General features: G+C 49.7%; 1 protein-coding gene across 5 annotated transcripts in view; it reads left to right on the top strand.

Annotated features, from left to right (window-relative positions):
• The window catches only part of Bt (projectin protein bent), a 258426-nt gene that overhangs the window by 133948 nt on the left and 101147 nt on the right, over positions 1–23331 (top strand). For all 5 annotated transcript variants that reach the window (XM_077693762.1, XM_077693761.1, XM_077693765.1 and 2 more), the window contains 20 exons: positions 1396–1526; positions 1642–1728; positions 1873–2079; positions 3071–3373; positions 3631–3788; positions 4455–4599; positions 5109–5253; positions 5704–5840; positions 6562–6867; positions 8568–8870; positions 9983–10270; positions 11463–11762; positions 11856–12158; positions 12656–12937; positions 16368–16673; positions 17098–17400; positions 18235–18516; positions 19772–20077; positions 21734–22036; positions 23030–23314. In XM_077693762.1, the coding sequence (XP_077549888.1) occupies positions 1396–1526; positions 1642–1728; positions 1873–2079; positions 3071–3373; positions 3631–3788; positions 4455–4599; positions 5109–5253; positions 5704–5840; positions 6562–6867; positions 8568–8870; positions 9983–10270; positions 11463–11762; positions 11856–12158; positions 12656–12937; positions 16368–16673; positions 17098–17400; positions 18235–18516; positions 19772–20077; positions 21734–22036; positions 23030–23314 (4880 nt within the window). The remainder of the gene's footprint in view (positions 1–1395; positions 1527–1641; positions 1729–1872; positions 2080–3070; positions 3374–3630; positions 3789–4454; positions 4600–5108; positions 5254–5703; positions 5841–6561; positions 6868–8567; positions 8871–9982; positions 10271–11462; positions 11763–11855; positions 12159–12655; positions 12938–16367; positions 16674–17097; positions 17401–18234; positions 18517–19771; positions 20078–21733; positions 22037–23029; positions 23315–23331) is intronic.

The raw sequence follows: 23331 nt of genomic DNA, 5'->3' as shown, positions 1-23331 counted from the left end.
ATTTTGTAATTGTAATACTTTAGATTCCTTTGACCGCGTTGTGAACAGGTTGAGCTATTTTCCAAATGCAGCGTTCACGCGTATCTCGAGCTGCGTTTCCACATTTGGCTGCCTGCTTATCCTGCTATCGACCAGCAGTGTGCGATGGAGAAAGTTATCCTTTAATATCGTTTGGCAGTGTAATGCGTTGGCCTGAAAAAAAGTAAACAAAACGCCGTGATTTTAAAGGTTAGATTAGATGAAAGGGGAATTGTTTAATTCCAATCGGCTGCAATGACCAAACAATATATGGTATTTTAAATTGACTACAAGGAACCAGAAGTTATTGTAGTGTTGTATCGGCGCTCGTGAAAGATCCCCAAGTGGTCAAAATTAACCCGCAGCCCTCCACTACGGCGCGCCTCATCACCCATGAAGCGTCGGGGCGTTAAACACCCTAATGAATGAATCAATCAACCAACCAAGCAATCAATGCTGGATTGTAAAGGATAAAGTTGCTTCTAATATTTCAGGGGGTTCCGTTCCCTGTCGCAGCTTTGCGTGTGATATATGGATTTAGCTCCGTCTGCTTGCCGCCCAAGTGCACCCAACAAACCCTGGAGTTGGTCGTTGGTACAAAGTCGTTGCGATTTATCAATGGAATCCACCGATATCTCAACTCGGTGTGCGTTGGGAAGCGATGCCGCAAAAACGCGCCGCAACCGCACTGCATTTTCTCCAGGCAGTGTCGTGCACATGCGTGCTGTCAGCGACTGTTTCTCGCTTTATCTGGTTGTTCAATAACCCATTACCGCGCAGTGCTGACCAAGCGACGTTTGCGCCTTGAACGGCATCGCAGCATTGGCTAAAACAATTGAAAGTTCCGCAAAAACTAAGCACACGGTGCAAAATACTCCTGAACTACGCAGCGGAGCACACCGCGCCGAGCGATGTTAGCAGCCCAGCGCGCTCAGGCAACGCTGGTCGGCCGCCGAGAGAACTGGTTTGAGAGTATTTTCCTCCTTTCCCGGCTGCTTATGGAAAATGGTGTATAACGAACTGAATTACTGTCTCGATACTATTCCGTTGTAGCGAGGTTCGACTGTACTCCCATTTCATTGTACATGCTGCAAGCTTTTTTGTGAGGCTTCTTTGTCGTGGAAGCAAGCCAGACAGGTCTATGTGCATTGTGGAAAAGCCACCTTCTTGCCAAGGTTTTACGAAGAAACGACTCTGGGGAGAGAAGATCTCCACTGTACAATAATGGCTTCACAGACCCACGAAATGCCTCCGTCAACCTCTTGTGGTTCACAAGCCCATCAGTCTGCTGTAGGAAAACTGGCAGCTTTTTTGACTCCCTTCATCCTAAGCACTTTGGAGCACACGTGCCCATAATTTTCCTCTCGTGGTGTGCAGGATCAACATAAAGATGCTTGATGACGGTCGTCACCAGCTCATCATCAACAAATGCGAACTTGATGATACTGGCGAATACTCCATCGAGTGCAAAGACCTTACGTGCGCCTGCAAGCTCACTGTTACTGAAGGTGGGTGCATTTTTTCTTTTTTCGTTTCTATTTTCTTTGCCCTGACTCAACGAAGATGTATGTCCACCTCTGTGCTGCTGGGTGCCTGATGTTGAGGCTCGTCCCTCTATCACAGCTGAAAAGGCTCCTGTCATCAAGATGGACAAAACAGACTTCACTGGAGACACTGGAAAGCCACTGACCATCGAGGTCCCCTACAGCGGTGAGGCTGGGTTTCACTACCATCTTTCTTTTTCTCAGCCATAGTCTGTCGATGTCGTGTGGAGTTGGCATTGGCCATCATTTTTAGAAGAACTGTGGTTGTGAGGTTGTGTTGTGAATGTGCGTGAATTTCTCTGCCTCCCAGTGACTGGGGTGCGGACGTCGGACGTTGTGGGCAAGCTGACTCGCAACGGTCAGCCGGTGTCCAAACAGGAAGTGGAAATTGTGGTCAAGAACGACATGGTGCTGGTGACCCTGCGCAAGCCCGTCCGGGGTTCGTCCGGCCCCTACGAGTTCGCGCTGAGCAACTCGCAGGGAGAGGCCAAGATCCCGCTCAACATCAACATCCTCGGTGAGCAGTGAGCGCTCGCAGCTGCCGAGTTCAACCCTTTGATGCCCAGTGTTGCTCGGGGGCAACAACTCAAACAGTAATTTTTTTCTCTTGTACTTTGTGGTTTTTTCGACATTTAACACCATCTATCGACAGGCAAAGGATTGGATTGGATTGGAAAAGACTTTATTTCCTCGACCTTCAAAAGTTAAAGAAGAGAGGGCAGCACGTACTTCTGCATGCTAAAAAAATATTGTTTTTTGCGTGCCAACTCGGATCGAGCCCGGGTGGCTGAATGGGCTAGTGACAGGTAACCGAAATTGCGCAATTTCGTTGTTATTACAAATGATAGCAATAAAAACTTGGCGTTGTTGTCTTCACTTGAACCATAAATCATGGTGATCGAGGTAGCTCTCTTGTTCAAGTGATGTACGGGCAGCCAATGCCCAGTGTGTCCTGGCGTCTGTCCTAACGAACCAAATATTTCTCTAATTTCATATTTCTGATGTCAGAAGTCTTTTTAGATCATAAAAAACTTCTCACACGCCTAAACAAAATGAAGCTTTGGGCATCAAAGGGTTTAAAGGGCTACTTGAGCTGGCTGTTGGCCAGAGTCCGTTATCTTGTATGGACCTCCTGCATAGAAGTGTGTAACTGAAAAAACAGATCTCTACTGTCATGCATTTCCTAACCTCATTATTGCTTTGTTCCCCAATTTGAATGCTCTCTTTGGGTATTATTCTGCTTCTTCAGTGGCAGACTTCTGTTGTACAGCATCCTTCTATAGCTCTAGTTTATTATACTGTCAACACGAGATTTAGTTTTAATTCTAAAGAACAAGGTGGTTGTTAATATGCCTGGTTCGTGGAAATCGCTTATTGCTTGTGGATGTTCGGCTTCAGGCTCCCTTTCTCGAGAACCAGGCCATGCCACAGCTTGGTTTTCCCCTGCTTCAATAACAAGCGATGCCGTTGGTGCTCTTAACCGTTCCCTTTCCCCCCCTGTGGTGCAGACGTGCCCCAGCCCCCAGAGGGCCCCCTGGAGATCACGGACGTGTTCAAGGATAGGTGCAAGCTCAAGTGGAAGCCCCCCAAGGACACCGGAGGGGTGCCCCTGCAGCACTACGTGGTGGAGCGCCAGGACCTGGGTGCCCGCGGTGGCTGGACCGAGGTGCTCACCACCGAGGAAACCAGCGTCGACGTCACCGACCTGACGCCCAAGAAGGAGTACAAGTTCCGCGTGCGCGCCGTCAACAAGAAGGGCTCCTCCGAGCCCCTCACCGCGGACAAGACCACCCTCGCCAAGGACCCCTACGGTAAGGAGCACCAACTGTGGTTACTTGGGAGGATTATGAGGAACGCAGGTGTTTCTTTGGCTTGACAACAGAGCTTTGTGTTAACAAAGCTCTGGAGACAGTTCACACCATTCATGTTTGTTTTGCATGACGTAAAATTGTCAGAAAATGCCTCTTTTAAATCAACCAAGAGTTCAAGCGTGGGCTGTGGTATTTTGACATCACACTGCACACGAGTGTGTCAGTCCTTGCGGTGCGCGCTTCATTTTTTCCCCCAGACGAACCGTCGAAGCCCGGCAACGTGGAGGTGACCGACTGGGACGCAGACCACGCGGACCTCAAGTGGCAGAAGCCCGAGAGCGACGGTGGGGCACCCATCGAGGGATACGTCATTGAATACAAGGACAAGTTTTCCAGGGACTGGGTGCCTGGCGCTGTGAGTGTTCCTGTCCTTCCCACACCTGTTGCACGTCCAGAACAGTAGGGTAGGGAGGGGGCACTGGAAACAGCTTGCATGCTGTTGTTAGGCACAAGATTGCAGGCTGCGGTAGTTGCAGTGATTTTCAGTGGAACCCACCGTGGTGGCTCGTTGGCTAAGGCGTTGTGCTGCTGAGCACGAGGTCGCGGGTTCGATTCCCGGCGGCGGCGGCCGCTTTTCTGATGGAGGCGAAAAGCAAAAACGCCCGTGTGTGCGAGATTTCGGCCCACGTTAAAGATCCCCAGGTGGTCAAAATTATTCCAGAGCCCTCCACTACGGCGCGCCTTATCACCTGCGTTGCGTCGGCACGTTAAACCCTGAACCAGTCATCGATTTTCAGTGGAAGTGTCGTATACAAATGGATAAGTCTATGGCATTTAGCATATCTAATTATTTTTTTTTTCGAATTCCCTCAGTTGCATAAGAATGAAGTGGGAGGGGAGTGGTTTTTTTTTAGAAAAACAAAATGCAACAGAAGCAAAGCGGGCTTGGAAATTGCCAATCAGCATGTTGAGGGTTGGCAGTTAGTACCTCTTACGTTCATTAGCAGTAGCATCTGTGAACATGCATTTGCAGTGGCAAAGTCAGTGAAAGTGATCGTGCTGCATTTCTCGTCACGTGCAGAAAGTTCCAGCGGACAAGACCCAGGGAACTGTACCAGACCTGAAGGAGGGTGTCCAGTACGAGTTCCGAGTGCGGGCCGTGAACAAGGCTGGACTCGGAGAACCAAGTGACCCGACAAAACCGATCATCTGCAAGCCCAGGTTTGGTAAGGGACTCTCACACAGTGCGTCATCAGTGGCCTATCTGTGCATTAAATTGACTTCTAACTGACCATAGGTTGGAAAAACACAAAAGCCATTGATCGCCTTGAATTTCTTTTTTTTTTAACGGAATTGGTCAATCCTAAATTATCTGCTCATACGCTCGGTATGGACATTTCAATCGTGTCTGCATTGCATGGACATGACGAAGAGTCATTTCCATACAATGCGAGTATAGTAAGAAGATTTAAAATGTATTTCAATGTTTTAACATTTCCTTGCTCTGCAAATACATGTGTCTATCATGCTTTGACACGATGTGTATTGATTGCAGCCTTTTGACAAACCACGAATATATGCGTAATATCTTTCTCGTACCAAACTTCTGCGGCGCAATTTCTCCTCACATTTCACGAGATCTTTGCAGTGTTGTTTTGTTTTTTCGCGTGTTATCCATCAGCTTAGTGATGTTCCAGCGCTTAATTAACTGTTGCGAACGCTGTTCCCCGTGCAGTGAAGCCGTTCATTCTGGGCGACGGACTGAAGAGCATGACGATCAAGAAGGGTGCCACCATCAAGTACGAGATCGACTTCAAGGGTGAGCCTCCGCCAGAGGTCACCTGGGAGCGCAACAGCAACCTGCTCAAATCTACTGACAGGTAACTGCCGTGTGCTCCGTCGGCAAAATGCCTCTAGTTTTGTCTCCACACTCGATGCACTCGCTATCAGGCATCTGTTACCCATATATGTTTGTCACTTTAGTTTCTCCCCATTTGTTTTACAGCTTACAACAATTTGGAGGAAAAAACTATGGTTTTATTTCATTTCATAAAAACATAACAAATTGGTGATTTAATTCGTTTAAAAGCAACTGCGTGGATTTCCCACCCCCCCAAAGTTACCTCGCTGCATCTAAATATCCCCATTTGCCGGCTGCATTTTGATGTGCGGTCTGTGTCTTGATTTGTCTGACTGAAAGAGATTGCTGCGAATGCGTTCGTCGAGTGAATGTCCGCCAGTGACGTCAGCTTGTGTCTTTTGTGTTTGTTTTCTGCTTCTGCGTGCCGACTTGGTGCGCCGTGCTTACCCAGGCATGCTTACTCTTGCAGGACAACTATTGAGGTGAAGGACACGTCAACCATGTTGCTGACCAAGAACGCTGTCCGTGGGGACAGCGGCAAGTACACGCTCAAGCTGACCAACAGCAGCGGAACGGTCTTCTCAGAGGCGGAAGTGGTTGTCTTGGGTCAGTCATTTTCCTCGCTTTGTTTCCATAATGTGCACTAGTGAACCCTCTGGCTATCCTGATAGCATTGCACCAGGAGGAACCACTTACACAACACCAAAGTGGTGAGAAAGAAATAAACGCCTTTACTGAATTAAAAAAAAAAAAAACTTTAACAGGAAAAGAGGAGTGGTTTAGGTGCAGTCCCTTAGGTGACCAAGTGAGCGAGAGCAAAGGAGGGAATATTAACCCAAACAGGCTACCTGGTGAAGGCAAGGGAAGCGCTCAAATTTAGGGATGAGCAAGTATTCATTTTCGTTTTGTTTTTTTCAATATTTCATCATACTTGACAGCGCTGAGTGATAACAAAAGATGATGAAAACTCAGAGGACGCACACAACAGGGTATGAATCAGCACCAAATTGCCCCCCATCTTAGCATTGCATAAAATACTTGTCTAATCAGAATTCACTTCAATTCAAATATTGATATTCATTTTGAGTATAGCTACAGGTCCTGCACATGGACAGTTGGTTTTTGATCATAAAAACCTGTAAGAAAGTTACGTTTTAAATAGGGAGTGTTATAAATAGGGAGTGTTTTAAATAGGGAGTGTTTTAAATAGGAAGAACCTACTCTTTGCCTCGTACTTCACGTGCACCGTAAAGTCTTGTCCTCCTACTTTGCGGTGGGCTCCGAAAGGATAGACGAGGTCTAATGCTGTAGCCTGGCTCCACCGCAGACAAGCCCGCCATGCCTGGCGGACCCCTGAAGCCCGAGAAGGTGCGTGCGGACCACGTGGAGCTCTCGTGGAAGCCTCCCCCCGACACGGGCGGCCATGACCTCAAGGGCTACGTGCTGGAGAAGATGGACACGGACACGGGCCGCTGGGTGCCCGCAGGCGAGGTGGGCCCCAAGGAGACCAAGGCCCGCATCGACGGCCTCCAGAAGGGAAAGAAGTACAAGTTCCGCGTCAAGGCCGTCAACAAGGAGGGCGAGTCCGAGCCCCTCGAGACGGGCGAGGACATTGTCGCCAAGAACCCCTACGGTGAGCGAGCGTGCCCTCCAATTCCACCACCAGGGCTGGGAAACTGCGCCGACTACAGCGCAGCCGTCCTTAGCTTAGCTCCCTTTTCAAGCGTGTACATCCCTGTACGGAAGATCGTGGGTGTAACGTTGAGGGACAAGAAGAGAGCGGAGTGGGTCAGGGAACAAACGCGGGTTAAGGACGTATTAGTAGAAATTAAGAAGAAGGAATAAGTGGACGTGGGCAGGGCATGTAATGCGAAGGCAAGATAACCGTTGGTCATTAAGGGTAGCAGAGCGGATCCCTAGAGAAGGCAGGTGCTGCAGGGGGCGGCAGAAAGTTAGGTAAGCAGATGAGATCAAGAAGTTTGCGGGGTCGCAGTTAGCACAGGACTGGGATAATTGGAGATTAATGGGAGAGGCCTTTGCTCTGCAGTGGGCGTAGACAGGCTGATGATGATGATTATAATGACATCCCCGTACTTACTCTCCTTTGGTTCATCCTCATCTATGCGTAGCTCACTGAAAGTGATGAGGAAACAAGGCAGAGGGAAGGAACAATCCCAGTGTGCATGTGAAATCACATTGTCTTACACCCCGAGCTGTAATTGCCAAACCACCTTAGATCAGCATATATTCTCCTCGAACGTGGCGTAGGCCAATCACGTGATGCCCCCCCGATGCAGAGGTCTTGCCAGGGTGTGGTCACTTGCCTCACTACCGTAATTACCCGATTCTAACGCGCCCCCGATTCTAACGCGCACCCTATTTTCCTGGCAAAAAAACAGAAAAAACTTGCACTTCCGATTGTAACGCGCACGGAACTTTGTGAGCAAGAAAAACGAATGCGAGATAAACGGGCGATTTATTTCTCGAAGTAATCTCACCCATCTCCCTCCTCGTCGCTCTCCGCTGACCACAACATCTCGTCCTTGGTGCCGTCAAGCGCGTTCGCGATGCCACACTTCATAACGAACGTTCAACCATGATCGATGGGATCGTGGCCCACGCCTCGCAAGCCCATCCTGCGAACTTCTCCAGAGGCGCACGCTTCAGCCGACCACTCGTTTTGAACGCGTGAGAGCCGCTGCTGCCATTGCTGTTATCAAGCGCGCAAGTGGAACGATTTGACAATTTGTGTGAACGCCGATAGAAAAGCCGGGCCGCCTATTCTTCCTGCGTCCGAAAAATTGTTGCTAAAAGCTTTGGCGCCATCCTGAGATGGCGATGGGCGAGACGAAATTTCCGTTGTTTCGGCAGTTTCGGTTTCGTATCCGATTCTAACGCGCATGCGATTTTTCGACCTATTTTTCCGGAAAAAAGGTGCGCGTTAGAATCGGGTAATCACGGTAACTTGTGTGTGCCAAAAGACTTCGTGTAGTACACTCTGGAACAAGTTAAGAATGGCAATAGCTCATGAATGGTATCACTCCGCTCAAGCGACGGAACCAGATGTTAACAGGCGCGCGCGTTTTGAAAAGAGGCTGCTACGAATGCGGGATACCATCTGTCTTTTTTCTCGTAGCTTGTTTGTCGTCGCTGAAGTAGTTTATCACAAAAAACTAGCTACTTGCGCCGCGCGGAGTAACATCTGTCTGCGGTGATGAGGCACAGTGGCGACTTCCGTTGCCGTTCTAAAGTTTTGCCCGAGTACAATAGGTGTTATTGTAGTGCTGGCTGCTGGGCACGTGTTTCATCCCCTTCCCCCTACGGTGCGTGCAGACGAGCCGGGCAAGCCGAGCAAGCCGGAGATCGTGGACTACGACAACACCAAGGTGGACCTCAAGTGGGAGAAGCCGGCCAACGACGGCGGCCGGCCCATTTTGCACTACATTGTGGAGAAGAAGGAGAAGCACAGTGCGGACTGGGTCGAGGCCCTCAAGACGCCGGGCGACAAGTGCGAGGCCACCGTGGCCGACCTCAAGGAGAACTCGGTCATGCAGTTCCGCGTGCGCGCCGTCAACAAGGCCGGCGTGGGCGAGCCCAGCGAGCCCACCGAGAACCACATCGTCAAGCACCGCAACCGTGAGTGGCCCTTGATCCCTTCTGCCAATCGGACGGGGCAGTCATGTCACGATTGCTGTTGTCTGCTAGCAAAGCAGCCCCTGGTACATGCCGTTTTGAGAATTACGTTGCAAAGGACTGAAACATGTTCGCTGAAAACAATTGGGCATCCGTCAGACTTGCAAACTATAATCGGCAATTTTAAGTGCAGAGCACTTTAGGGGCTCACCTTGTCGTCGTAGCGCGCTCACTGGACCCAAGTAGAGCAACAGGGCGTTCTGTTGCAGCGCTGTCGTTGCGGCGCACCCCCGAGGCTTTGAAAGCCAAGTGGTTTATATAGTCATAAGCGTTCAAAACTTGTGAACCACTGGCACTTGTCATACATCTGCCCGTTGTTTAGCGCAAAGAAAACTGCAGGTACGGTTGAGGCAAAATATACCTAATTAACCGGCAGCGCCTGCGTTTATTTAGTTAGAAGCGCTCGTTGGGTTGGTTTTTACGATAGTAAGCGGAAAAAAAGTGGCAGTGCAACGCCGGCACGTGTAGGAGGAAAAACAAGCACAAAAAGAACAGAACTCTTGCTGGTGCAGTTTCAGGCAGGGGGCGCGCAAGCACTGCGGCGGCGGGAAATTTGAATTGCATTGGGCGGTAGCAGTGAGCAGATAATGGTGCTAGAGCTCATTATGGCGAATCACTGCTCTGCACTTCCGACAGCTTTCACATTGAGTGGAACGACTTTAATTTTTTTTTTTTTATCTAACAAAAGAACTTGCCAGGTCCCCAAAACCTGCAAAGTTCCCTCTCCTGTGACCGTGATGTCGCAGTTTTGTTACAAATAAATCTTCAAGTGATCCAGTATAGGAAATGCATCTTGTAAATCAGTGTTGCAAGAAGCTAATACATGATGTTTTTTAGAATTTGACATTGTTTTATTTAAATTTCAATGAGTATTTTTAAGTGAAGCTTCGCTTGCTCGGCTAATGGTCTGATCTCTGTAGACCAACTCCGCTGACTGGTTATGTGGACACTGCTTACTGCCATGACTACAGCCCCCATTGTTGTACAGCAAACGATGTGTCAGTCTCCCGATCCTAGAGCTGAACGTGACTGCCTTCTCCATCTCTCGTTTCCAGTGAAGCCGCGCATTGACCGCACCAACCTGAAGAACGTCATCTTGAAGGTGGGCCGATCGCACACCTACGAGGTCGACATCATCGGCGAGCCGGCACCCGAGGTCGTCTGGACGTTCGGCGAGGCGTTCCATAAGCTGAGCCCCGACGAGAACACCACCATCGAGAACAAGGACTACCACTCGGACTTTGGAATCGTCAAGGCGCTCCGAAAGCAGTCCGGAAAGTACACCATCACAGCCACCAACAGGAACGGAAAGGACTCCGTGTCAGTGGACATCACTGTGCTTGGTAAGTCGCACCTCCCGCGTAGTGCTTTTGCCCTTTTATCCAGGTTTCCGTCGATGGGGCGAAACTGTAGTTCTTGTGCCCAATGCGAGGGCCTAAGCAGCTCCTGCTTATAGGTCACAGTATGCAAGTCCTTGCATGGTAGGCACTCAGAAAGTCCCTTAGCAGCAGGAAGTGCAGTTCTTGCGCCTGCCTTACTGATTGGCCATACTGACCTTGCCAATGTTTATGTGATAAAATAAAAGTCTGCGACTTAACCAACTGGTACTTTTTGTGCAGGTCAAATTTGTATTGCAGATGCCGTCACTTTCAAGCTTTTTTGGAAGCAGTGGACGTCTTTGAGAGTAGCCTTCATTGTTTCGCAGTGGAAACAAGCTTCCAATTGCATTGTGATGCAGGTCACAAGTGGTAGCTCTTTTTTACAGTCGCAGCGTATGTGTACCACATTTTCAGGCGTATAACCCGCGCCAAAAGTTGCCCATTCTGAAGACCGAAGCTGAGGTGAAGGCAGGTATTAGCCCTGAATGGTCGTGCTGTGATACATGTGCCTTCGCAGCTATCATTGCATTATTCCTCCTGCTCTATTCTAACCGGCCTGTTGTCTAAAGCTATAGATGAAAGTCAAGTTTTTCTGTTCAGTCTTGGACGCAGTGTTATCCTCTTTATGATGAATGTGCTTGCTGTTTCAAGGTCAGGTGCCTGGCCTGTCCTGACTAAAAGGTTGCGTTACACAGTCAGTTGTGTGAGGAATATGCGGGAATATTTTGTCGGGGCCAAACATGGGTGCAGAAGTTATACGCAAGTGCGGGTTATACACACGAAGATACAGGAATTTGCAGAACCAAATGCCACGCTCCAGAATTACCTGATGTCCCTTGTGTGGACAGCCAGTGTGGTTGTTGCTCATCTTTGGTTTACAGTCAGGGAACCAAAACGAGAAATTTGAGTGAATAATTGTGCCAAGAACAAGTGCACATGCATAAAGGTCATACTGCCAGTCACAAACATTGCGTTTTAAGAATTACTGGGGCTCTTCGGTTGTGAAAAGATCTGTAACCTTTACGAAACAAAAGCGAAATCGCCTGAATTGAAACATTTGAAGGAGCGCTAATGCCTGCAGGCGTGTCAGCACGAAGGGCAGTTTTGTCTGTGAGGAGCGGTGCGTCTGAGAGCGCTGTCCTTTGGCCCCACGCAGGCAAGCCGGCCAAGCCCGAGGGCCCCCTGGAGGTGAAGGACGTGCACAAGGAGGGCTGCAAGCTCAAGTGGAACAAGCCCAAGGACGACGGGGGCTGCCCGCTGCGCCACTACGAGGTCGAGAAGCTGGACAAGGAGTCCGGCCGCTGGACCCGCGTGGGCAAGACCGACAAGCCCGAGATCGAGGTCACGGGCCTGACCCCCGGCAAGGAGTACCTCTTCCGCGTCACGGCCGTCAACGACGAGGGCGAGTCCGAGCCCCTCGAGACCCTGCAAGGCACCGTGGCCAAGAACCCCTACGGTGAGGCACTCGGTCGACCGTAAAGCGTGGTGGTGGTTGTGAAGACTTCACAACCGCCCCTTGCATAACTGTGCCGCCCTGTCACGTCCGCAGATGAGCCGACCAAGCCCGGCACCCCCGAGCTGGTGGACTGGGACAACACGAGCGTGGACCTCAAGTGGGAGGCACCCAAGAGCGACGGTGGGGCCCCCATCGAGAAGTACGTGGTGGAGAAGAAGGACCGCTTCGGCACGGACTGGGAGAAGGCGGCCGAGGTGCCGGGCTCCAAGACGGACGCCAAGGTGACGGGCCTCAAGGAGGGCAACGAGTGCCAGTTCCGCGTGGTGGCCGTCAACAAGGCGGGCCCCAGCGAGCCCAGCGACGCCACCCAGATGCACACCGTCAAGCACCGCAAGTGTGAGTCGCACAGTCGCAGCGTTGCTCAGTGCAGTTGCAGTGCATTTGCATTTCTAAGATGTCTATGGCCAAGCCTATCGGGGTGATGCGCGGATTCAACTGACTTGCCTTGTTGACGTTAAGGCTGCACCAGCAGCAAGTTCCTAAAAGGGGGGCAAGGATCGATTATTGTTAAAGGCCTGAGCATGTAACACTATCAGAGCTAGTGTGTGCCATCACTCCTTCGCACCCCCCCTTCCCCCCCCCTACCCATGCTATAAAGCATCGCTTCCCATTCCGAAATCTCCGAAAGTCAGTCAGTACATTGAATTGCAAATTTCAACTTTAAGCATTTGCACCAACTTGTTTAGTTGCTGAACTTGAAACTGTGTTGTAGCATTTTGGGGTGCTTGCTGAGTGTCTGGGGCGTTTGTGTCTGTTGCCACATTTAGGGGGTACACCCCCGCATTCTTTAATAACTCGCCTTTCTTCTCCCCCTCCCCTCCTGTGGACGGCAGTGAAGCCGTACATTGACCGCACCAACCTGGACGTCATGATGATCAAGAAGGGCAAGCAGGTGCGCCTGGACGTCAACATCCGGGGAGAGCCGCCCCCGAAGGTCACCTGGAAGCTGCAGGACAAGCTGGTCGTGACCAAGGACAACGTCGAGGTCATCAACGTCGACTACAACACCAAGCTCAACATCAACGATGCCCAGCGCAAGGACTCCGGCCTCTACAAGATCTTCGCCGAGAACGAGCACGGCAAAGACGAGGCCCAGGTCGAGATCATCGTGCTCGGTGAGTGGTGGGGAAGGATGCGGCCACTGCGTTGGTCTCAAGGGATAGATCGAGATGGTTATCCACCGCGGTGTCTCAGTGGCTTAGGCGCTGTGCTGCGGAGCCCAAGGATGTGGGTTTGATTCCCAGTCACAGCGGCTGCTTTTCATGGAGGCGAAAAGCAAAAACGTCTGTGAATCGAGATTTCGGCATTAGGTAAAGATTCCTAGGTGATCGAAGTTAATCCGGAGCCCTCCACTACGGCGCACCTCATAGCCCAAGTGTAGCTTTGGCTGTTAAACTCATCGAGATAGTTCCTGGTGGGCATGTGAAATGTAGGTTATTCTTTGGGTGTATGTTATGCTGGAAGAAACTCGCCTGGCCAATGAAAACATTTTCTTGGATCCTGTCAAATACTGAGCTTTCTTCTTTGCATTCGCTCAGCTTTGTAGTTGCAGTTGATAGCGTTCGTCAGTCATTACTGCTTAGGGATCATTGATAAATTTCCCACAGGTATACATTTTCCTGGGGGCTCAGTGCAAGCACTTTTAATTTTCCCAAATTGTAGTGCACTTAAAATATCAGGTGCTCAGCGCTACTAGTGTAAGGACTGTACATTGATGTTCCCTCTGTTATTTGTGCACTGGTACTAGTGGGTGACTTTCTCTCCTTAATTACTATAGTGGTGTAGAACACGTAACAGCGTCTGACGGAACTTCTTCTCTTTGGTGACTTTAGTGGCATAGAACACATTACAGCTTCTGTAGGGCTAATTGTGCCTCGGCAATTAGATGTCACATAATTCTAAAACTGTCGGGAAAGCATCCCTTTAAGGGGGGAGGTGGGGATCGGAGCAAACTTTTTTATTTTTTGACATAGAGTAATGAAATTTGGTAGGCGCATTGGGAAACACTCCAAATGGTGAATTTTGAAATTTAAGAACGATACCTTTATTAGTTTTTGTGCTACAGAGGCGTACATGTTGCCCGCTCGTGGAAAGCCTAGCAAGGTATTGACATATGGTAGGAAGTTCAGAATACTTTTGAATTGTAGTCAAAAGAACACTACAGGGTATGACATTCTTCGAATTTTTTTTACACCCTTCATTTTTTTTGCAGAGAACATTATTTTCACCTGTACCCAGTAGTATACAGCTGACTTTGCCGTAAATGTCACTTAAAAAAATATCTAGGCCCTAAAATGAAAATCCGAGAATGTCATACCCTGCAGAACTCTTCAAGGATTGAAATAAAACTAACAGTGTCAAAATCCGTCCAGTGGTTGCCATGCTATCCTTTCCACGAGCAACGAAGAACTCGTAAAACGCACTTCTGAGAAAACGGCTCTTGAAGTTTACGAAGACTTCACGATTTTTCAAACTGTACCAGCAGCATAGTCCTTGCTGTCCTTGCTTGGGGACAACCTCAAAGACCTTTGCCCTTTGATTTGGTGAATCTGGGAGGCCTTCCTGGCCAATTGAAGGTTTTCATGTGCAGGCCTTCAGATGGCAGAAGCACCAGTTTTACACCTAGTGTAATACCAAAGTTCGCTATGGGCTACTAGGGTACCTAAATTTTACTTGATGTATGCCTAATGCATAGCTGTCTCCAAAATGAAGAGTAAGGCATGGTTTCGTTTTATATTAATGTTCCACTAGACTTTGAGCAGATTTCTGGGTTTCATAACATTGCCAAAGCTACAGCTTAGTACATGAGGCTGTTCAGTGTCAAAAAGTTATATCTGGGCACCACAAGCATTACATGAGCTATTTGAAAGCAGAATATAGTTTTTTTACACAATTACAACATTGATTAATTTTAGCATACCATGCTCTTCACCTTCAGGAGAATCAATCATTGCAAAATAAACAGAATTGCAAACACTGCGAAAAAATAAAACCCAATAAAAATTTCGAATTGCGAACGCTGCACCCTTACGGCGTCTTTTCTAATTTATTTAACACTGAAAATATTATTTTGTAATCCCAGACTTCGTTGTACGAACTAGTTTAGAGCCACGGCAAAAGTTTCTCAAATAAGCTGGGTGACGGTTCATTGCACCCCCCCCCCTCCCCCCTACAATCCCCTACGCGCACGTTCCCCACGATCGTAATTTAGGCAACCTTGATATGGTTGGTCACTTCGCTTTTCCCATTAAATTTCACTTCGCGTACATCAATCATTATTACTCGCGTGCAATAGCAATCGATCCCGCTATCGGTCGCTGCCCGAACACGTCGCGCCAATGCAGCGCGCGCCGCAACTTCTGGCGAGTCGGTCATTCCATTCCCGAAGCTCGCGAGCACGCTGTGAAACACAGCAATACCTCAGCGTTTTATAACATCGCAATGCTCACAATGCGTCCAAAAGTTCGCTTCACGAACCGCAATTGTAGGCGCACGCACCGCGCTTCCCACTCAAGGACAGACCACGGCGACGTCGCGGGCACGTTTTCGATGCGTCTTTCGAGCCGCGCACTTCCCTATCTGGCGCACGATCTCAAGTATTATCGCCGTGATAACAGTAATGTCACTGTTCAGTACCGGAACAGATAAAACGAGTGAAACTGCTACCGAGTCGACCGGGAAACCTTGAAAACATCGGGAGCGCAGTGCGCGTAAAATGCGCAGCAGCCCGGCGGCCATGTTTTTGCTGTCATGGCGGCGCCCAATCAGGAGAGCCGTGTCAAAAAATGCGGCCGGACAGCCAATCGCGTGTTACCATCTATCGGTTGCTTCGTTTCACTATCTTTCTCTTTCTGCCGTTTGTGCGTTTGTGAGCGAGCGATGACAAAAGGAGCAACCGGAAAACGAAAGTTAAAGAGCCGGCCGAACTAACGCGACCAAGATGGCGGCGCCCGGTAGCGTCGTTCCGGAGATACAGCGCTGCGAAAATTGCCGTGTTTTCGTCATTTTGAGGAAATATTTTGCCACCTCAGCCGATATAAATATTTTTCTTTGGCACTTCGCGATCGTTTGCGGCGGGGAAACTTTGTGAACGCATAGAATATAAAACGTGCAATCCGAAAATGTGACTTCTGAAAAAACGATTTTTTGGTCACTTTTCGAAATCTGATCCCCGCGTCCCCCCTTAATATATATTTTGCTAGTTGTTGCTCAGGTTTACTTTGGGTGCTCACATAGGTTCACTTGATGGCTTGCACGGCTAAATTTGTCAGTAATATGTGCTTTGCCAAAATATAAATAATTTTGAAGACCACATCCGTTTAGTGAATTTCAGCATGAGATGAAGTTATTATCAATTGGAAGCAGTTGATGGATTGGTTGGTTGACGATATTTATTTGACTGCCTTTTTTATCCCCTCTATGGGCATAGTTAATTAGGCTACACATCACAATGTCTTGCGGACAGCGATTGCACTGTGCGTCGTGCGACGCAGTAGTCCCAGTGGCGACTCTTCATGGCCCTCCCTTCTCTATCTCCCCCGTTAGCGGCCCCCTCGCGGCCGGGCGGCCCCCTGAAGGTGTCGGACGTGTTCGACAAGGGCTGCAAGCTGCAGTGGAAGAAGCCCGAGGACGACGGGGGCAAGCCGCTGCAGGCGTACGTGGTGGAGAAGATGGACACCCAGACGGGCAACTGGGTGCCCGTGGCCCGCGTGGAGCCCGACAAGACCGAGTGCCCCATCACGGGCCTCATGCCGGGCAAGCAGTACCAGTTCCGCGTCAAGGCCGTCAACGCCGAGGGCGAGTCCGAGCCCCTGGTCACCGACGGGGCCACGCTCGCCAAGAACCCCTACGGTGAGCCTTACTGGGGTGTCCCTCAAGAAACAGCTGATATCGTTGAGGCTGGAACACAGTCCTGGCTCGGTTTACGGCATGGAAAGAATGGGAGCAGTAGTACTCTGGAAGGAAAATGAGTCCAGCACTTGATTCTTTGTCATGTTTTTTATTTCAAGGTGTCATCTCTTGTGCCTAACTAGTGAACTTTTGGGAAAGGGGGGTATCCTGTCCAGAGTGCTTTAATTTTTACTGCAGTATGTCATTTCCTCAGCGCTTACCAGTGCTGTCTCAATCCTGTGCTGATGGTATTCGTAAAATTTCTGTTTCTGTGCAGCTCTTTTTATTGTGTAAGTTAAAGGCACGCCTACAACTAATCCACCACAGGCCCGAGCAATTTTCTGTTGCCCGCACTAATCCGTTTGTGCCCCCTCCTGGTTCGCAGATGAGCCGGGCAAGCCAGGCACCCCGGAGATTGTGGACTGGGACGAGAAGCACGTGGACCTCAAGTGGGACGCCCCCAAGGACGACGGGGGTGCGCCCATCACGGGCTACGTGGTGGAGAAGAAGGACCGGCTGGGCGGCCACTGGGAGCCCTGCCTGGAGACACACAGCTCCAAGCCCGAGGCCAAGGTTGAAGACCTGGTCAAGGGCCAGCAGTACCAGTTCCGCGTGCGCGCCGTCAACAAAGCCGGCCCTGGCGAGCACAGCGAGCCCACAGGCACTCACCTCTGCAAGGAACGCTTCCGTGAGTCTCTGTCTCCTCTCTTGGAAGCGTGGCACTGGGTCAGTGGGTCTCAGCCGTGGATCTTCCAGGACCCTTGTCGATGGGGGAGATGCTGACCAACAACGTGCCGTCAAAGCAGGCTCCTGGCGTGAGCAAAGTCCCTTGCACACTTTCCACCTGCACATTTAGCTTCATTACACGGTACGAGGACGCGGGTTCAATTCCCGGCCCCGGCGGCCGCTCTTGTGATGGAGGCGAAAAGCGAAAACGCTTAAGTGTTGGAGATTGCGGTGCACGTTAAAGATCCCCAGGTGGTCAAAATTAATCCAGAGCCCTCCACTAGAGCACACCTCATCGCCTGTGTTGCGTCAGCGCGTTAAACCCCACAATCAATCAATCATTACACAGTCATGGTGTCGTGTGGCAAAGCCAATAAAACAATGTGCGTTGTGCAGAGAAACTGAAAGAACTTATGGTCTTTGCAGAAAAAGTTGACTTTTTGCAGCGAAGCTGTTATTGCATCTTGTTTTCTTGTCCATCATCATCTGCAGTTGACAAACTTCTGTCAAGACAAACAGTTCCCATCATTATTGCCGTCTTTATCAGTGCAGGGAAGTCAATGGCACTACATGGTAGCCAGAAGCACAAAAGCAGTTTAAGATGCTAGCTAGCTTGAAGCCCATGAAAGATGCTCTGCAGCAAGCCCTTGGATGCTGTAACATGAAAAGTGGAAGCATGTCCTGTGTCTAATTAGACAGACGGTTCATCTGGTGATGGCGAATCCACAAGTAGATTAATGGGGTATAGCCAGGGCCACTCATTTCTCATCGGCTATGTTCCCCGTGTTTCATACAGTGGCCCCGAAAATTGTACGAGAAAACCTGCAGAACATCACTGTTCGTGCCGGCCACATAGCCAAGGTTAACGTGGAGGTGATTGGTGAGCCTCCGCCCAAGACCACCTGGCTGTTTAACGGCAAGGAGCTGGAGAAGTCCGACCTGGTCAAGATTGAGGACGAGGACTACAAGACCTTCCTGTGCATCGGGAAGGTGAGCCGCAAGCACTCCGGCAAGTACACCATCAAGGCGGAGAACTCGTCGGGCAAGGACGAGGAGACCATCGACATTCTTGTGCTCGGTGAGCAACATCCACAGTCGTGGCCGTTCTCTTTTGCATGCATTAAGGACCAATTCCTTTCCCCCAGAGTTTCGGTAAAGCATTGAGCTACATTGCAAGAGATACCTTGCGTTGAATGAGCTATCTTCAGGTTTGAATGATAGCACCAAGCTTAGTCTTACAGCATACATTTGAGCAAATTTTCAGTAAGCTGCGTGCTTCACCTGATGTAGACTTTTAAGGTATCACTCAGCTAGAACTCTCCACGGACTTGGTAACAACAAAACTGTAGAGTACAGCCAGTTATGAGAGACTGCCCTTTGGGCCACTCTTTGCCATTCCAGTTTTTGGGCTGTAGGCAATTACTGCATGTGTCGGTGTGTTTTTATTTATCGCTTCTTGCTGTACACTGGATTCTGAAGCAGACTTTGTGTTGCTGTTGTGGTCAGACATGCGAGCAGTTTAAATGCAAGTTGCGTGATTAGTTTTTACATAAAAAACCTTCACTGAGCTGCAAAAATTTTAGTGCTGGCAAAAGAGAAGCTGCTTGGACACCAGTACAAAGATGATGGGGCGGAGAAAGACAGACATGGAAGGACACAGTTCATGTTATTTTCGTTCTCGTGTGCAAACTGTGCTTGCCTCGGATTTTTAGCACAACAATTTAGCAGGTCAGATAGTGCATGCATGCATTTGCTGTTTTGCCCTTGGCAGGCTGTTGGGACTTCCTATGTTGCGACCTTTATTGTCGTAACAATGTAATGTGTGCATCGCTAAAAGTTTGTTCATTTCTGTGCGGCACAACATTTCCACTGTCATTGTGATCAGTACCATGACCTGCTACCCACTGAAGCGTGGGAGTGAAAAGACGAATGGAATCACTGTCTTGCTTCTTGCAAGAGATGATGGAAGAGGAAATCGTGCCTTTTTTAACAGCGGAGCTGTCGTAGGTCAAGCCTTGTCGTCCGTCTGCTGTAGGTCGTGCGTCACACATAGGTAGAAGCAGTTTCCTAGACTGATCGATAGAGGGCGCAGTGGTCATGCAGGGGCAGGTTTCTCTCTCTCCCACTAGGGAAAGGAGCCTTCCACCACTGGCTGTCATTTAGCTTCCAATTCCTTTGCGCGAACTGTAGAACTTGTGCGGTGACAGTGCTGCTGTTCTCTGGCAAGCACTTGAGCCGACGTTCGAGCCAACACATGAGAACCACAGCTCCACTGTTTCACCAGATTTCGCACTAGGTGGAAGTGGGTTTTATCTTCTTTCCCTCCCTTCCAGACAAGCCGTCAAAGCCCGAGGGTCCCCTGGAGGTGTCGGACGTGGACGCCAAGGGCTGCACTCTGTCGTGGAACAAGCCCAAGGACGACGGGGGCACGCCCATCGAGGGCTACCAGCTGGAGAAGATGGACACCTCCACGGGCCGATGGGTGCCCTGCGGCAAGGCGGACAAGGACGCCACCGAGATGAAGGTCACCGGCCTGGAGCCCGGCAAGAAGTACCAGTTCCGCGTCAAGGCCGTCAACAATGAGGGCGAGTCCGAGCCCCTCGAGACTGAGCGGGCCACCCTCGCCAAGAACCCCTACGGTGAGCCTCTGGGCATCTTCTCCTCTTGCCCGCAGGAAAACGCCCCTTTTGTCCAGTCTTTCTCTCTTTATTCCTCGTGGCTTTTTTGTGCGGTGAGCAAGTGCAGAGAACGTTAACCCAGGCAGGTGGCAGTGATTTGTTTTTTCTCCTTCTGATATGTTTCATTAAAAAGACAGTATTAGGCAGTTGTAGGCAAAACAGCAGAGTGACAACCACAAGGTACCAATCGCACAGCTTAGCCACGCGAGTGGAAAATCGCAACGAAAGTAAAGCATGCAACGTGACAGTTCTGGCTGCCGTTTTCACATAAACTAGCTGCTCTTTTGTCTGCATGCTCATTATCTGTAAATGCACAATATAAGAAGGATGCAGATGAGGGTGACTTTGGCTAAAGTTTCAAGGGTTTAGGCTTTCCAACATGAAATTCCAACATTGTTCACTCTGCTGCATTAGCCAGCCAATGAGTGTAGCATCAATAGGCACAGCTTGTATGTTCTGATATCTTGCTGCTAATGTCACATGCCGTCTTACCATAAAAATTGTGTGTGTAATAAGTCCAGTTGTGTAAAAAATTTGTTACATACCTTGCGATCGAAACAGTTTCCTTTTTGTTAATTTTGTATGGATTCATTTTGGATAGGTTTCTATTGTCATCAGCATTTATCATGAAATGTCATCCACCATTCTGCTGCCCACCTGAACTCACGCTTCTGATAGCACGTGACACCCATTAATGCGTATAAAAATCATTAAAAACGTTGCAACAGTAAGCCACCATGAGATGCTGCATCTACAACATAACAGCACGAAAGGCATCCCGATCAAACACAGCACAATGAGCGAGCACATGTCTGCAACCTAACAACACACCACATCTAAAGCCACATAACAATTAGTGACATCGAATTGCGACTCAGGTAATTGCAACAATGTAATGTCTGACCGTTAAAATCCAGCTACTTCTCAGCTCTGCCACGCTTCCTAAACATCCGCGCAGTAGTTTGGTAGTTCTATTCACAATGGAAGCAGCACCAGAGTCAATGGAGCTACAGACATCACAGGTATGCGAAAAAGTGACCCCAGTGCACAGCGGGGAGGTTCCATCACCTGGTAGGTGGCAGCAGTGGTGCAAAATCAGATCAAACAACTGCAAAGCCTGCAGATGCCAGCCACAAGCTACATTGTTCCAAGTCTTCAATCTTCCACACAAAACATGGGAATGGAGGAAGGAAACATTGAGCACACACTTCAACAGAGGAAGAGACTTGAAGCATCGCAAGCATCACAAGCAAGCAACTTGGCAAACAAAGGCCAGTGCTGTATGTCCTTCATGCCACACACGGGAACACGAAATTTTCTGCAACACCTGTACCAGCACACAGCACTTGGCAACAAAGCATTTGCCTCAAGAACACCGCATTGAGATGCCTAGGTCTTGGTGACAGATCCAAGGAAGGGGAATCGCTCCCCCCAAACACTTCCAAAACTCCCCACCCCAACCTTACCCCACCCAAGAGAGGTCGTCTTTCTAAAAGTGAGGAGCACAGATAAACGGTGCAGGAATTCCAGGTCAATAACTGCGTGGCTATTAAGTTGAGGTGGCAGTTTGTGAGGGAGACTAGGATAACTGACGCGGTGTGTGGTGTGGCACGGCAGACGAACCGGGGGCACCGGGCATGCCGGCCGTCAAGGACTACGACAAGGACTTTGTGGTGCTCCAGTGGGAGCCCCCGCTGAAGGACGGCGGTGCGCCCATCACGAGCTACATCATCGAGAAGAAGGACAAGTACAGCCCCAACTGGGTGCCCGCCGCCGAGGTGGGGGGCAACACCCTCGAGGGCCGGGTGGACAAGCTGCAGGAAGGGGACAAGTACGAGTTCCGCGTGCGCGCCGTCAACAAGGCGGGCCCCGGTGAGCCCAGCGAGGCCACTGCCCCCATCCTCATAAAGCACAAGAACTGTGAGTACGGCCGCTTCCTCCCTTCTCCTTACCTTGCCTGTGGCTCGTTGGGGCGGGAAGACTGCCACCTTGCCGGTGCATTCGCGAATGACCCAATTCATGACGCATGTGCGGGAACTTGGTCTGCTTTCTAAAAAATTGGTGAAAATAGCCGGAACGTTCTACTTGCTAGATTAAAGCACAAGCACTGATTCAATCACTGGCACTGTCTATAGGTTGTGGTTTGGGGTGCTTTGTTGCTGGAAGTTAGCTACTTAATTTTGATGTTGTCATTAGCTGGGAACAGAAAGGGGGTTAGTTACCGTATTTTCTCGCGAGCTTGCCCACGTATTTTCTCTGCTTGCGTATCTTTGCGCAGCTTGTTGACACACATTTATCGTCGTAGTAGCCGAAATGGCGCTTGTATAATGCACAAAACATAATAATCGTGGCACAATGTCCAAAAATCCTGCGTCTGGCGCATTATAACCGAAAGGTTGCTGTGCCAAAAAACCACAACTTACTTACTTACTATGTCCAAAAACCAACCAACGATGGCCGGTTTTAGGTACGGACCGGCAACTGGCTCGCTGTTTGAAAAACCGGTCAAGCCAGTTAAAAAATCGGGCAGGTGGCAACCCTAGTTAGTTCATGTCGATGTCTTTTCCAGCATAGCTGAGTCAGTGAGCTTCTTTCCCAATGATTCATTTATGTCTTGTAGCTAGTGTAGAAAATGACTATGGAGGCATGCAGGGAGAGATTCATGAGCAGCTGTATGAGGAAGTGCAGCAAAAGATTTTGTACATACTCGGCTTGTAATTTGTGCAGTTTCATTTCAAAAAGATCCACTTAACAAAGACATTGCCATTTACTGCAAGTAAACTCAATGACTTTTTCCCATCTCTTTGCACCGTAACTTACATTTCAGGATCAGCTTAAAAGCAAGAGGTAAACAGGCAGCTGTGGCAGCACTGACTTTTATCACCATAACGTAATTCCCGACTCCCCCTGCAGTGAAGCCACACATTGACCGCACCAACCTGCGCAACCTGACCATCAAGGTTGGCCAGCCGGTCAGCTTTGATGTGAACGTCATTGGCGAGCCCCCGCCGACCGTCACGTGGGAGCACGTTGGCAAGGGCGAGGTCAAGTCGGACGAGGTGTACCAGGTCGACAACGTTGACTACAACACCAAGTTCAACATCCTGCGGGCCACTCGCAAGGAGACTGGTGTCTACAAAATCAAGGCCACCAACCAGTCGGGAACAGACGAGGCCGAAGTGGAGATCAATGTCCTGGGTGAGTGCCAAGCCTCT

The sequence above is a fragment of the Haemaphysalis longicornis genome, unplaced genomic scaffold, assembly GCF_048455015.1.
Source record: "Haemaphysalis longicornis isolate Haplotype H1 unplaced genomic scaffold, Haemaphysalis longicornis Haplotype H1 scaffold_12, whole genome shotgun sequence".
NCBI classification, from domain to species: domain Eukaryota; kingdom Metazoa; phylum Arthropoda; class Arachnida; order Ixodida; family Ixodidae; genus Haemaphysalis; species Haemaphysalis longicornis.
The sequence above is the reverse complement of the archived record's forward strand: the minus strand, read 5'-3'. Positions and strand labels throughout refer to the sequence as shown.